Raw genomic sequence first — 14,065 nt, 5'->3', positions numbered from 1 at the left:
ATTTAAAACACACTTAATTGAAACATAATAGTGGTCAGAAAGGACAACGCTGTTAGGATACACTAGTATGCGAGATGAAAAACAAGCAACACATTTGTCATGAATTTTAATATTTTGCCATTTGCGCATGTAAAATGTGATTATAGATTGTATCTCTGGCTGAGGCTGGGTGCATGTCAGAGCTTGAAATCAATTTGATACATGTTTGTGACAATATTTTCTGGTGACTCAGTCAGGAATTGCACAGAGACCTACTCACCCTGATGCCAACTAATGAAAAGAAGGGAAGGGAAGGGAAGGGAGATGGAGGAACATTTCATAAAAGCTGTGAACTAGCAATTCACAAGGATTTATACTCTTTGGAGGCTGCATACTCTTTTTATGCCCTCACTGCAACAACTTAAATGCTCTCCTAGTTGCTAGTGCCAGCTGTGAAACCCAACAGTCAAGCTAATCAGTACACAGAAACACTGTTCCACAGTTTAGCAAAGGCTTTGGCTTTCCTTTTTTCATTTCCTCTTAATTTTAGAGCCACTCAGGATGTTAGATGACAAGAAATGATTAGTTCATTTTCTGCAGTTGCATAAAAAGGTCCTACATTTCTGCTTTGGCGATGTGAGATCAGGATCAACAGAATGCCTAGCAGGCATGGCCAAACTTGGCCCTCCAGATGTTTTGGGACTACAATTGCCATCATCCCTGATCACTGGTCCTGTTAGCTAGTGTTGATGGGAGTTGTAGTCCCAAAACTTCTGGAAGGTCAAGGGTGGCCATGTCTCTCTCTCTCTCTCTCTCTCTCTCTCTCTCTCTCTCTCCCTCTCTCCCTCTCTCCCTCTCTTTCTGTTGCTTACATGGAGCCAGTGCAGCCCCCATGAATTATTCTGAAGCAGCAGAACCTACTGTGCAGATTAATAATTTGCCTAACACAGAGCAGAGTTGTTTGCACGGTCTTGTATTATTTCAGACATGATTATTCTGATCTGCCAAACCATTAAGAATGGGCTGTAAAGTTGCATGCTCCCTCCTCCCACAAAACAAAATACTTTAACTGTCAAAGTCCAGGGTAAAGAGATCTGTCTTTAGTATATGATGAAAGCTGCACAATGAATATGCTTGATGTACCTTTCCTGTTTTCCTTTGGTGTCAGAATCCTCATCTGTGGGTGAGTATTAATCATGAATTGTCTCCAAAACCATGATTTGAAATAGGTTTGCAAACCAGTATTTGGAGCCGATCCTGACTAGTGCTAACCCATATTTTGGTCGTTGTGGCAAAGTCTGGTTGCACGAACTGGGAAAAGGAGGAGCGAGTCTATGAGAAAGAGGGGAGAAAGGAGCAAGTCCATAATCCTGTGGTTTGTAGGATCAGGAAAAGCAAAGTTTTAATGGAGCCTTTCTGTTTTGGGTGCTCTCTTATCCAAACTAAATAATACAGGCTGTAATAATATTTTAAATTTGCACAACTTTAGTTCACACAGTTCTTTCCTCAGAAGGTAAGCATTTATTATTAACATAGAGATGGGAACAATATGCAACATAAAGGTTTTGTTCTGATAGACCAAGATTATTAAATTAGTGTCAAGGAATCCTAGTTGGAACTAGAATTAGCATCATCCCAGCCAGATGGGCGGGGTATTATTATTAATAATAATGATGATGATAATAATAATAATAATAATAATAATAATAATAATAATAATATCATCCCAGTAGTGTCTTTCCCTTTTACAGATTACTAAAGATATTCATTATTGTTTTCCTCAAGTTTTCAAATATAATCACAGTATTGGTGATTTCTGATTACTGAGAAATGATATAATTATTTTGTATTATCAATTCTATCAACCTCATCTATTCTGCATTAGCACTTTTTTATTGAGAGATGCTATTTGTCTTTTACTGCTGCACAGTAGACAAAATAATCCACAGGCTGCTTTCTCCACCTGTATTTCTGTCTGCCTTTCAGGTCCCAGGGTTAGCCCTACTGTAAGGGTGGCTGAAGCAGCTGCCTCAGATAGCTGTCACGAAAGAGCAAAAAATGGTTAGTTATTTACTTTACTGTTGTTGTATTTTTACTGTTAGAGTGGGGGAAAGGCACTCGTGGGATTTTCTGCCTTGGGTGGCAGCCTTGGGGATTATGCACCACAACTGGGAGCACAGCCTAAGTGTCATTTGCTGCTACACCTCAATCCAGATAAGACTGAGGCGCTATTAGTGGGTTCCCTAGATTGGATGGGTGGGAGATTGCCTGCTGTTGATGGGGTTACACTTCCTCTGAAGGAGCAGGTTCATAGCTTGGGAGTTCTCTTGGATCCTTTGCTCTCGCTCGAGGCTCAAGTGGCCTCAGTGCCAATACCTAGGAGTTATTTTTCAATACAATTTGGGATGGAAAGCCCAAACTCAACACCTACTTAACAAGGCCAAAACTCTGTCATATGCGCTCCTCCGATTCTTTTTTTCGGATGGAGCTTTGCACGTTCCCTCGGCCCTAAAGGTGTTCAAGGCAAAAGTGGTTGCCGTGCTTATGCTGCCCCGCTTTGGGCTGTGATGACAGATCTTGTTCCTCTCGAGACACTGCAAAATCAATTCCTACGTCGGCTCCTTATGCTCCCTCTGTGTGTAAGCAACGCAGCCATGCGACTAGAATTGAAGATCGCATCCTTAGAAACTTGCCTGTGGAAGCAAGTCTTCAATTATTGGTTATCATTGTGGCATAGACTACCAAACCACTACCTTGTCCAATGCTTATGGCGAGATGAATTCTCTAGCCCTTGGACTAGTAGAATTCATGCCAAACTCCTGAGTTATGGAATCTCTCCTTCAGATTCCCTAAAACTAGACCAAATTACTGCTCAAAGACTGATCCGCCAAAGACTGGATGACATCGATCTACAGCGAAATTACATGCTGGGGGGAGGTGTTTGTTCGCCCCAGAACATTGGTATCACATTAACTTACTGCGTTCCATCATACCTCTCCTCCCTTTCGACTGTTGCCCATAGACTGGCCTTCACCAAAGCGAGGTTCAACGTTTTTCCCTCCAATGTCCTGAGACATAGATTCTCAAAGGGTCAAGCCCCCGCCATGTGCGAATGTGATAAGGAGACACCGGAGTCGCTCCAGCACATTATGTTCACTTGCCCCCTGTTTAATGTGCCACGGGCAAATTTGTTGGGATCAATCATACAGAAACTAGAGGGCACCCCACCAAAATTCCACCTTGCCCAATTCTTGCAGGATAAGGATACTCATACGACCCTGAAAGTGGCAAGGTTCCTGGTCGCTGTCCTTACCCAAAAGCGACGCCAAGGAGCACTACAAGCTAACTAAGGCGTAGTATGCCATTCTATTCTATAGTATTTTATTGTTATAGTGGTGTTTTAGTGGCTGTTTTCCCCACGTGCACAAGTTGTTATTTATGTGTTGTTTTTACCTGTATGGGCCTATGGCCGTAAATAAAATTACTTACTTACTCAGTGCCCCTGAGTGCCTTCCATCAGGTTCGGCTGATGTTGGTGGTCCAACAACATCCCTATCTGGATGGGGATATTCTAACTACTGTTGTCTATGCTCTGGTAACCTCAAGGTCAGATTACTGCAATGTGTTATACAGAGGGCTGCCTCTGAAGACAGTTCAGAAACTTCAGCTAGTGCAGAATTCAGTGGCAAGGCTGCTCATCGGAGCAAGGCGGTTTGAGCGTATTGCACTGATCCTGGTCCGACTGCACTGGTTACCAATTAGTTTCTGGGCCCTATTCAAAGTGCTGGTTTTTACCTATAAAGCCTTAAATGGCTCAGGACCTCAATACCTCAAGGGCTGCCTCTTTCCATATGAACCTACCTGGACCCTGAGATCATCTTCTGGGCAGCGGCGGAGCTAGCCGCTCAGACACCTGGAGTGGCGCACATGATGTGCACCCAGGGGCATGGTGATCCACCCAGTGGCGATCCGCCAGGGAGATTTTGTCACCTCCCCTCTTGGATGACACCCAGGGTGAACTGCTCCCCCTTCCTACACATCTGCTTCTGGGGCCCTTTTTCATGTGCCTCCTCCTGGAGAGGTTCGGAGGGTGGCAACATGAGAATGGGCCTTCTCTGCAGTGGCTCCCTGTCTGTGAAATGGTCTCCCCAGGGAAGTTCGCCTGGCACCTTCATTATACACCTTTAGGCACTAGGCAAAAATGTTCCCTTTTAACCAGGCCTTTGGTTGATTTGATTGACATCCTATGCCCCTTTAAAATGTTTTTGTTTGTTTGGGGGGGGGGGGTTATCAGGTTGTTGTTTTTATTTTGATTGTGTATTTTGTGGTTTTATATTTTGATTTTATTCTGTGAACCACCCTGAGACCTCCGGGTATAGGGTGGTATATAAATTCAAATAATAATAATAATCAAGCAGCAAAATATTCTGGGTCAGCTCTGGCAGAGCGTCTCTTTAAGGAAGTGGCAGCTCTGAGTTCTTTGTACCTACTCCTTTTCTCTCAAAACACTTGCATGTTCTCATACAATCTCCTTCCTGCTCTTCTGTTTTTTTCAGAATCTTAGTAGTTTACTCCATGGGAGAATGAAGAAAGAGAGTGACATCACAGGAAAAAACTCCCAGCATTTCTCAACCTTTTTTTAAACCAAGGAACCATTCGCCGCATTCATGGCACTCAGGAGGCATGTAAAGAACTTTGTGAAGAATTATTCTGAAGCCGAGGTAAAAGTCAGAGAAGCAACATCTAATGACCCCTGGGGCCCCTCCAGTTCTCTGATGTTAGAGATAAGTGACTTGACTTTTAATGCTGTCTCTCTTTCTGAGATTATGAGCATGATATGGCATAGGTTGAACGACCATGGAAAGAACTGGAGGCATGTGTACAAGTCTCTCACACTTCTGGATTATCTCCTCAAGAATGGATCAAAGAAAGTCATTCAGAATTGTCAAGAGGCCTTCTTTAATATCCAGGTGTTGAAGGACTTCCATCATTTAGATGAAGCAGGAAAGGATCAAGGTAAAACTACCCAAGTATTTTCAGAATTCCCTTAAAATAAAGTTGTGCTCTGTGTATGTGTGTGTGTTGGCGGTTAAGAACATAGAAGGTACTATTATGTTTTATTATGACCTTATGTATCGTCTTGTATTTGAAGGTCTCCAAGTGATTTACATATTCATAAAATTGCTGAGGGATTAAAAAGCTATGACGCTTTAGACATGTGCAGAGACATGTGCATGTCCATTGCTCAGTACCAGCACACACTGCTGATTCACATTCAGTCATCTCCATTTGAAGCACAGGGTAATAAGAGTTTGGAAATGCTACTGCGTATTATGCAGTAAAACCTGCTTGAACATTACCAAAAGTTGCAATAGGAGATCAAAACGGACTCACGGAGGAGCAAGTGGCTGAATATCCCGTACCCTGCAAAGAGCTGAGATCCTAGATGATATGAGTCAAATAAGGATTATGAGGCCCTTTGTACAAAATGTGATATAAGGATAAATATTATTAAAGCATCCATTGCTTGAAAAAGAATATAGACGCTAACATTTTTTTTTTTGCCAGGCATCAAGCAGGATGGATTAAATAGGTGACATGTTGGATTAAAAGAAAATTATGTAAATTCATATATGAATCCAGTAATGCTAGAAAAACTGTTAGTGCCATGAATAATTAATGTATTGCACTAGTAAATGTATTAAATTATTAACAGCACTTGCTGAGAATATCAGCAGCTGGTAGATGAAGCAAACAGTCCATCAACTCTGAGTCTTTCTATGAATATCTGCTGTCAGATGAATTACAACCCTATATGATGCATGTAAACAAATTCCAACTGTGACAAACCTAATTTGTGCTTTAATGATTTAGATGTGCCAAGTATTTTTATTTATGTGTTCTCCAGGATGAGAAACTTGTATATTGAAGGAGAATTGCAGCATGGCTTTTGAAATACTGAAGCAAAGTTATTGTATTGTTTCATCACCTATTTACATGAGTGACAGAGTGACTTGATAATAAATAATTTCATTATTTTGCAAGACACAATGGCTGTTTAGCTTTAGATTGATAACACTTGGAACTGATACATAAATCACGATGTCAGTGATACCTGGTGTATAGCTATTTCAACTGTAAAACAATCTTTCTTTGCAGCAGGGTTTAAATTATATAAATCTATGCAGTAGGTAAAGTCACAAACTATGGTAAAGTGTATCCACAAATTGGCTAAAATATAATTTGCAATATTTGGACAGCCGTACGATAGATGCAATATATAGGCTATCATGTGTCAAGTTTCCATCCCCTCTGGACTGCAAGCACCATGCCAAGTCAGCAGAAGCAGATCTGCTTGAGCTGTAATGGCATCTGTTGCGAGCCCTGCAGCAGTCAAGATTTGGCTTGGATTGCCAGACACAGACTCAGGAAGAGGAATAAAGGGTGGGTGGGGGGCTGAATATTGGGAAGCTGGGTTCAAGGAAGGGGAATTTCCCTTCTCCACTCTGACTTCTGCTGCATTGGGTGGTGGAGCTGGAATGCAGAGGGCTTGGAGGTGGAATTAGAGGCAGTGCTAACTGAGCAGGAAGGTGCAGTCTTGTTGTCTAGAATCAGGCACTACCTTTGCAAACAGGAGCACACCCAACCTGAAGGAGCATGCATTTACAATCCAGACATTACTGCAAGAAGAGCAAGTCTTATGAACAAGCATGTTACACCTCATCTTTAAAAGCTTGGGTAGGGTGTGAAAACTTGTTGGGAAATACTGGCATTTGTTGCTTCCATCTAATTCTGAACTTCTTGCCCTGTTCTTGAACTCCTGAACAATGACTTCTGGGTCTTATCTTTGCTGATGAGCCTGTACCATTATTTGCCTGAATAAATAACTCTTTCTTACAAGTAATGTCCTCCACTTGCGTGTTTTCGGATGGGAGCCAGGATAGCATCAAACTTTTTCTCCCACATGGGGAACTGAAGATGCAAACATAGGGTAGCATTCAACTACGTTTTACTCAGAATAGACAGTCATGCTTATTCATTTCAATGGACCCACTCTGAGGAAAACTTAGTTGGTTACTACGCCTATATCCACTTGCATGGGACTAAATTCCATTCAGCAAAGTGGTACGTCCTTATGAGTAGATATACCCAGGGTTGTACTGTAAAGTAACTTTGCATATGTGTTTTGGTATTTATTTCCACATGCATGGCCAATTTAAAATAATAGATGGTTAAAAATAAATAAACAGATATTAAAACATTTGTTTCATTGAAAATATATTTATATTTTTTCTGAATGAGGACAAGGGCTCTGATATGATTATGAATAATGTCTTAGTTTAAACAATACTTACAATATATAGACATACCGTATGTACCAATGTATACCAACTGTTGAATATTTGTCCAGCACATTATCCTATGTATCAAGAGCTTCATGCCATCATTACAAATTTCAGCATCTTCTGTATCTATAGAGTTCTACAACAGAGCTAGTCAGCATTTCACTAAACTGTACACTAAAAAAAATCATTTCTTTAATCTTTTTCAACAGGTTATCATGTGAGGGAGAAGGCTAAGCAAGTCCTTGTTTTATTAAAAGATGATCAACTGTTGTACAATGAACGTGAAATTGCACGTCGGACTAGGCGGCGCACTTCCTATGCAATGCTTTCCCCCACAACGGTTACTGAAAAAGCTTACTTTCCATCAATGCCTATCTCGGATCCTGTGTCAGAATTCCCTCCTTCAGAGAACATCCAACGTAAGCAGCACTACTTTAAATTGCAAAGCAAGTATTTGCATTTCAGAGCTTTAGTGACTGAAATTCCAGCATGACCTCAGAGCCACTTGGTATTCTTGGTTAAATCCCTGTCTCCTAGCCTCAGCATCTTTCACAAACCAACCAACAACTGGGTGATTTAGCAAGGAGGCATCTGCTTGGCATGGGAAACAGAAAGCTGAGGTAGCTGGATCTTTGGTTTGATCCCACGGGGCTCTTTTATATTCTTAATTTATTGTGTCTCCTGATAAGGATTATTACCACCACATTCAGTAAAATGCTGCACAATGCTGCATAATAGCCCTTCCATGCTAGAACCCTTTAGCACTGCAAAACATTGCTTTTCTACAATCAGCTGGAAATGCAATTATAATTATGGTTCTAAGTAAGGATTCCCAAGTGAGGATTCCCAGGTAAGATCATTCCTCTATTGTGTGGGCAGGTAATCCCTCCCCTACCTGGCCTGGTCTCCTTGGCAACGCTTCCCCCAGGTGGGATTGGACAACTGACTGAGGTAGGCGGAGACCTTCAGGTATCCCACCTGAGGGAAGGCAAAGCCAAGCCTATGCTGTTGGAGCCGCTCCAGATCTAGGGGCTGCACGCGTCCACGCAAAGGGCACCCCCCGTTTTAAGTGGGGAGCGGTCATTTTATGGTTCTACATGGCACTTAATATTCCCCTATATGCTCATAAACCTCCCACAGTACCTGTCCCTATACCATGGTAATGGTAACCTAGGATTGTAGTCTCACTGCAGAGATGCTGTGACCAGAGATGCCTCAATTATTCTGCACAAAGATGCGCAGAAGCACTTGCTGGATGAGATGACAATTGCCACAGATCTAGAGCAAGGGGAGTTCCTATGGTGCCCAAATGATGGGAGGCTTCTTGCTGCTTCCATCAAATTCCAGTCATTTTTGTGGCTTATCAAGCACAGGCTGGCACAGTCCAGAGGAGCCTTAGAGCAGACATGTAGCTGGTTTGGAAGCTGAGGGCACTGCAGAGGGAACCTGCTAAGCGATTGCTAAGCCACCCAGCACATAGCTCCCCATTTCACTGTGAGCCCCCTGATTCCTATAAACTCCTTCACCATCCAAGTTGACATTACGTCTCCCCTTGCAACTCAGCCCATCAAACCTGACCTCTCTGACATGCTAAAGTCTCTTTCTGCCCTCTTTGCAGCCAGAGCAGTTGCACATTATTTATAATTCGTAGGGTTTCCCCCCACAACCACAATTGCAGAACTAAAATTGTGCTAATAAAAAATAAATAAAAATAAAAATAACGAGCAGTTTCTGGTTCAAAGTGGAAAGTGGGAATTAAACTACCTAGCAAAGAACCTGGAGCTGTCTAATGATGGATGAGTTCAGGTATGTCTTGACCCATGAGGAAACAGGAAGCAATTAATTAAAGAAAAACCACCAGACAGTTTTAATTAAAGGGGCAATATCTCTTAAAAAGCTTTAGTGGTGTTTTGCTAGTTCACACTGGATAGGAAATGTAATTACACTATGGCCAAGAATTAAAAATCACCACGAACCAGGTCTAAAAAAAGAAGGGAATACAACCCAGAAAATACTGAAATGCAGCAATCTGGCAACATCATCAGGATTCTGTGTAAAAATGGAGTGAACAAAAAATGGCAACTCTGCCTAAAACACACGGCATGGAAGGAGCTGACTCTTTACTGTGAGAGTCAATGCTGTTTGCATATTGTCATTAATGAATGTACGGATGAAGCCAGTCATCCAAACACCATAACTGATCCTGAGAAGTGAGCTTCTCTATGTTGCTGAGCCAGGTTTGAAGACATCTTTTTACTTACTGCTGCTTCATGTTACTTTCTAACAATGTGCACATACGTATGAGTCACATCTTTGTACAAAGATGGAAGCAAAACAGAGCAATGCAAGAATAACAGTAGATATGTCTGTCTCTTAGGTAGATGTGAGCTGAGCTGTAACATGTAAATGGCCTTCTGTAGTACAGTAATTTCTAGGGACCTGCAGCATTAGGCAAGCAGATAAATGTATCATATTAAACAATTCTTTGTTAACCATTAGAAGATATAGAGTACAAGAGAACTCTCAAACGTGAAACAGCAGTTAATGCAGAAACTGCAGCATCAGTTCATTTATTGCTATCCATTTTCATTTGTTTCCACATAAAATATCCCTGCTGTAGGACTGCAGCCTTTAAACTTTTCCATTATCTTTCAAATGGTCTCTAAATCCCTTCCTAGCTGCTCATAATGTGAAACACATGCTTGCCATGCTGCAGTAATAATGCTCCTTTTAAATACTAATTGGAATATTTGGTGGGAGAGAGGGATGATACTGGCCCTAATTTTCTAGTTTCTTCCATATAATTTTCACATAAACAACCAGAACAGTTTGTTCTTTATGTTAATTTGTCCCTCTTGAAAAAAAAATGAGACTTGTTTCACGCACTGAGGATATAAGCAGAGTTAGCAGGTAAACAGGATTCTGTCTGGGTTTGTTGCTTATCACGGAAAATTATAAAAGCTTTTAGCATTCCGATCCAACCACTGGCAGGCGGCGTTGTAGCTAATGGACTGAACAAGACTTGAGAGGCTTTTTTTTTTTTGCCCAATTAACTCTGGAAAATTTAACATCTGCCTATTTTTTTCTTTTTACCAAAATATGTTTTAAAACAGTACTTTTCTTTGACAGATGTTCCCACTAAGACATCTGCAGGAGCACTATGCCAGGCAGTTCAGGCATCAGGCAAAGCAGAGATAGTCCAAGATACAACAGCACTTAATACTGTTGCCAAGGTATCGTCAGAGGTAAATCATGCACTCCATTGGAAGGGAAGGCATACTTGAATATGGCATTTAATCAAATGTGCCTATGATGTATTTCACTCCTGTTGCAATTCACAGAGCAATCCTATGCATGTTAACTAAGAGCCAAGTCCAATTGCAACATTCAGTTGGGCTTACTCCTATGTGTACAGAATTGCAACATTAGGTGGTAATTCTATATAATGTAACTTGGGAGGGAAGTCAGCAACCCCCAGGGTCCATTAGTCTATCCGTATAGACTAAGCTCCTATATCAACCCCCCCCCCCCCACTGTTCTGTGCAATCCCAGGTCAATTAACACTTGCAACAAGCCACTTGTGTAATGAACATTACTGTTTAAATATAAGATTTATGAGTTGTGGCCCTGTTAAAAAAGAACATATTGTAGTGACATATGAACATTACAAACATATAATCTAAAACAACAGTTTGTTGTAGTTGGCATCCATCTGTCTCAGGAGACAATGGAGGAGTGTGCCTTTGGGGATAAAGTCAAACTGTTGGAAGCTTTCAGCGCCTGCTGTGGTTGTAGAGACTAACATGGGAGAGACATGTTTTGTTGCAGCTGGGGCAGGTGAAGATGTCCGGTTGTGCTGCTGCAGATGTGCCATGAAGTTTTTTCTCTCTGCGTTCCTCCCAGTAGTCCTCTGATCACTGCTATGGATACATGACCTGACTGTCTGTCTCCAGGCACTGTGGTCATCTGCAAAGGGTTCCCACATGGCGGAGTTGATGTTGGCAGCCTTCATGTCATGTTTGCAGACATCTTTGTAATGCAGAGTTGATCTGCCAATTGGCCTGAAGCCAATAGGGCTTACTGCCAGGTAAATGGGGTTCAGATTGAAGTCAAAAGCAGTCATTTAACTGGAACTGCATTACCTGCTGCTGGTGGTAATGTTGACTGTGGCCACAATTGTGAGACGTATAGTATATTGCTCAGGAATTTGTGCCAGGCCTGCATAAAGAAAAAATGGGGATTGGGGAGTGCTGGGGCAGATTTTCCTAGACACAGGTTATTACTTGTGAATTTCATTACCTAAATTTAGATAAAGTGCACTGGCACTGAGCAGTTCTAAATTTACAGATATAATTTAGAAATCATAGCACAATCTAGATCAACATGTGGCCTTCGACTACTGAATTGGGAGTCAATCAAACCAGTGTAGGAAATGAGTATTAAAGCTTTGGGTAGTGTGAAGTTAATAGTTCAGTCATATATGAACAAACTAGAATGGGCAGCCAAGCCATTCATTTTCGATTCAGAAACAGGACAGGACAGGAAAATGTGAAGTCCTTAATTACAGATGGATGATGAAGTGGCTATAGACTTTCTCTCATATGCAAAACTATTTCAGCTCAGTGCCGAAATGTTCTTTAGTTTACTATGGCTCAAAATCCTAATAAGAAAGTCCAATAAATATCATTTAATTCCTAACTTCTGTGTATAGTACATAGGTAATCTGTGGATTTGCATCTGTGTGAAAAAGTGTGGTGTTTTCCTAAGCATAGGTAGTTGTAGCCTAGCTGAAACAGCAAGAGTTTTGTTTAATAATATTATTCCTTCATTAATTTTATTAGATAGATAGATAGATAGATAGATAGATTCTTTATTGTCATTACACAAGTGCAACATTGCACAAGTGCAACGAAATTGGATGCCATCCCTTAAAAACAACAAAAGCAAAACAACAACAACAACCAAACAAACCACATTCCAGCCACACCCACACCCACACCCATCAAACTCCCAGGTCACACTATCGAGTTACAGCATTTAAAAAGGCCACAGCTCTTGGATAGAAACTATTTTTCAGTCTATTTGTCCTTGACTTGATGTTTCTATATCTCCTGCCAGAAGGCAGTAGTGCAAACAGACTGTATCCCGGGTGAGATGCATCCTGCAGGATGTTGTTTGCTTTCCTAAGACAACGGGAACCGTACAGTTCTTCCAAAGATGGGAGAGGATGACCAATAATCCTTTGGGCTGTGGTTATGACCTTCTGGAGCACCTTCCTCTTCCTAGCTGTACAACTGGAGAACCAGGCACAAATACAGTATGTGAGAATGCTCTCTATGGAGCCTCGGTAGAAGGACACCAGCAGTCTCTCACTCAGATTGTTCTTCTTTAAAAGTCTGAGGAAATAAATTCTCTGCTGGGCCTTCTTCACCAGAGCAGTGGTATTTGCGCTCCAAGTCATGCCCTGATCGATAGTCACTCCCAAAAACCTGAATTCCGCCACCCTCTCCACCCGTTCCCCTTTGATATACAAGGGCTGAATGTCCGCCTTTTTTTTCCTGTAATCCACCACCAATTCCTTGGTCTTAGCCGTATTAAGAGCCAGATTGTTCTCTCCACACCAAACACAAAGCCGCTCCACCTCGTCCCGATAGGCGGACTCATCCCCTCCTGAAATGAGCCCCACCACCGTAGTGTCATCAGCAAACTTGATGATTTTGTTGCTGGGATAGATGGCTGTACAATCATACGTATAGAGAGTATAGAGCAGGGGACTCAACACACAACCCTGTGGTGAGCCGGTGTTAAGGCTAAGGGCTGTGGACATATGTGACCCCACTCTAACCCTCTGAGAACGTTCTGACAAAAAATCCAAAACCCAGAGACAGGTGGAGTTGGAGAGTCCAATCGCCTCTAGCTTGGACACCAGTCTATGGGGGAGGATAGTGTTAAAAGCAGAGCTAAAATCCACAAACAGCAGCCTCACATAACTCCCCGGCTGCTCCAGATGGGACAGAGCAGCATGGAGAGTGATAGTGATAGCGTCTTCCGTGGATCTATTTGCCCTGTATGCAAACTGGTAGTTGTCAAAAGTTGATGGAAGACAGGAAATTATATGACGGCGCACCAGTTTCTCAAAACACTTCATGATGATTGGAGTCAGTGCAACTGGTCTGTAGTCGTTCAAACTACTGATTGTAGATTTTTTAGGCAGAGGAACAATAGTTGACGACTTCAGGCAGGGTGGGACAATAGACTGGTGTAAGGACTTGTTGAAGATCTTAGTAAAGACCTTCGCCAGCTGATCCGCACAGCCCTTCAACACCTTTCCCGTGATGCCATCAGGTCCAGCAGCCTTCCTCGGATTCACCATCCTCAATACCTGTCTCACCTCATGCTCCTCTACAGTGAATGAGGGGCCCCTATGGGCTGGTGGCTGTAATACCGGCGTCTCAGGTGGCTCCTTCTCGAAGCGAGCAAAGAAAAAGTTAAGCTCCTCCGCCAGCAAAGGGTCACCATCGACAGCACCAAGGTTAGGTTTGTAGTTGGTAATATGCTGAATCCCCTGCCACATCTGTCTTGTGTTGTTACTCCTTAAATTATCCTCAATCCTCTGCCTATAGACCAGTTTTGCCCGTCGAATACCCCTCTTCAAGTTTGCTCTTGCCACACTGTAAAGCTGCACCTCGCCCGACCTGAAAGCCCTATTCCTTTCCCGCAACAGGCACTGGACCTCTCTA

The 14,065-nt window shown here is 42.2% G+C and overlaps 1 protein-coding gene across 4 annotated transcripts in view; it reads left to right on the top strand.

Moving 5' to 3' along the window:
- The window catches only part of ENTHD1 (ENTH domain containing 1), a 39,503-nt gene that overhangs the window by 1,815 nt on the left and 23,623 nt on the right, over nt 1-14,065 (top strand). For 3 of the 4 annotated variants that reach the window (XM_079994572.1, XM_079994573.1, XM_079994574.1), the window contains 4 exons: nt 1,966-2,040; nt 4,536-4,995; nt 7,535-7,744; nt 10,455-10,570. In XM_079994572.1, the coding sequence (XP_079850698.1) occupies nt 4,647-4,995; nt 7,535-7,744; nt 10,455-10,570 (675 nt within the window). In that variant the 5' untranslated portion in view covers nt 1,966-2,040; nt 4,536-4,646. The remainder of the gene's footprint in view (nt 1-1,965; nt 2,041-4,535; nt 4,996-7,534; nt 7,745-10,454; nt 10,571-14,065) is intronic. The other variant, XM_079994575.1, reaches the window with a different exon arrangement.

The sequence above is a fragment of the Podarcis cretensis genome (genome assembly GCF_951804945.1).
Source record: "Podarcis cretensis genome assembly, chromosome: 10".
NCBI lineage: Eukaryota > Metazoa > Chordata > Lepidosauria > Squamata > Lacertidae > Podarcis > Podarcis cretensis.
This window is presented reverse-complemented; position numbering and strand designations above follow the sequence as displayed.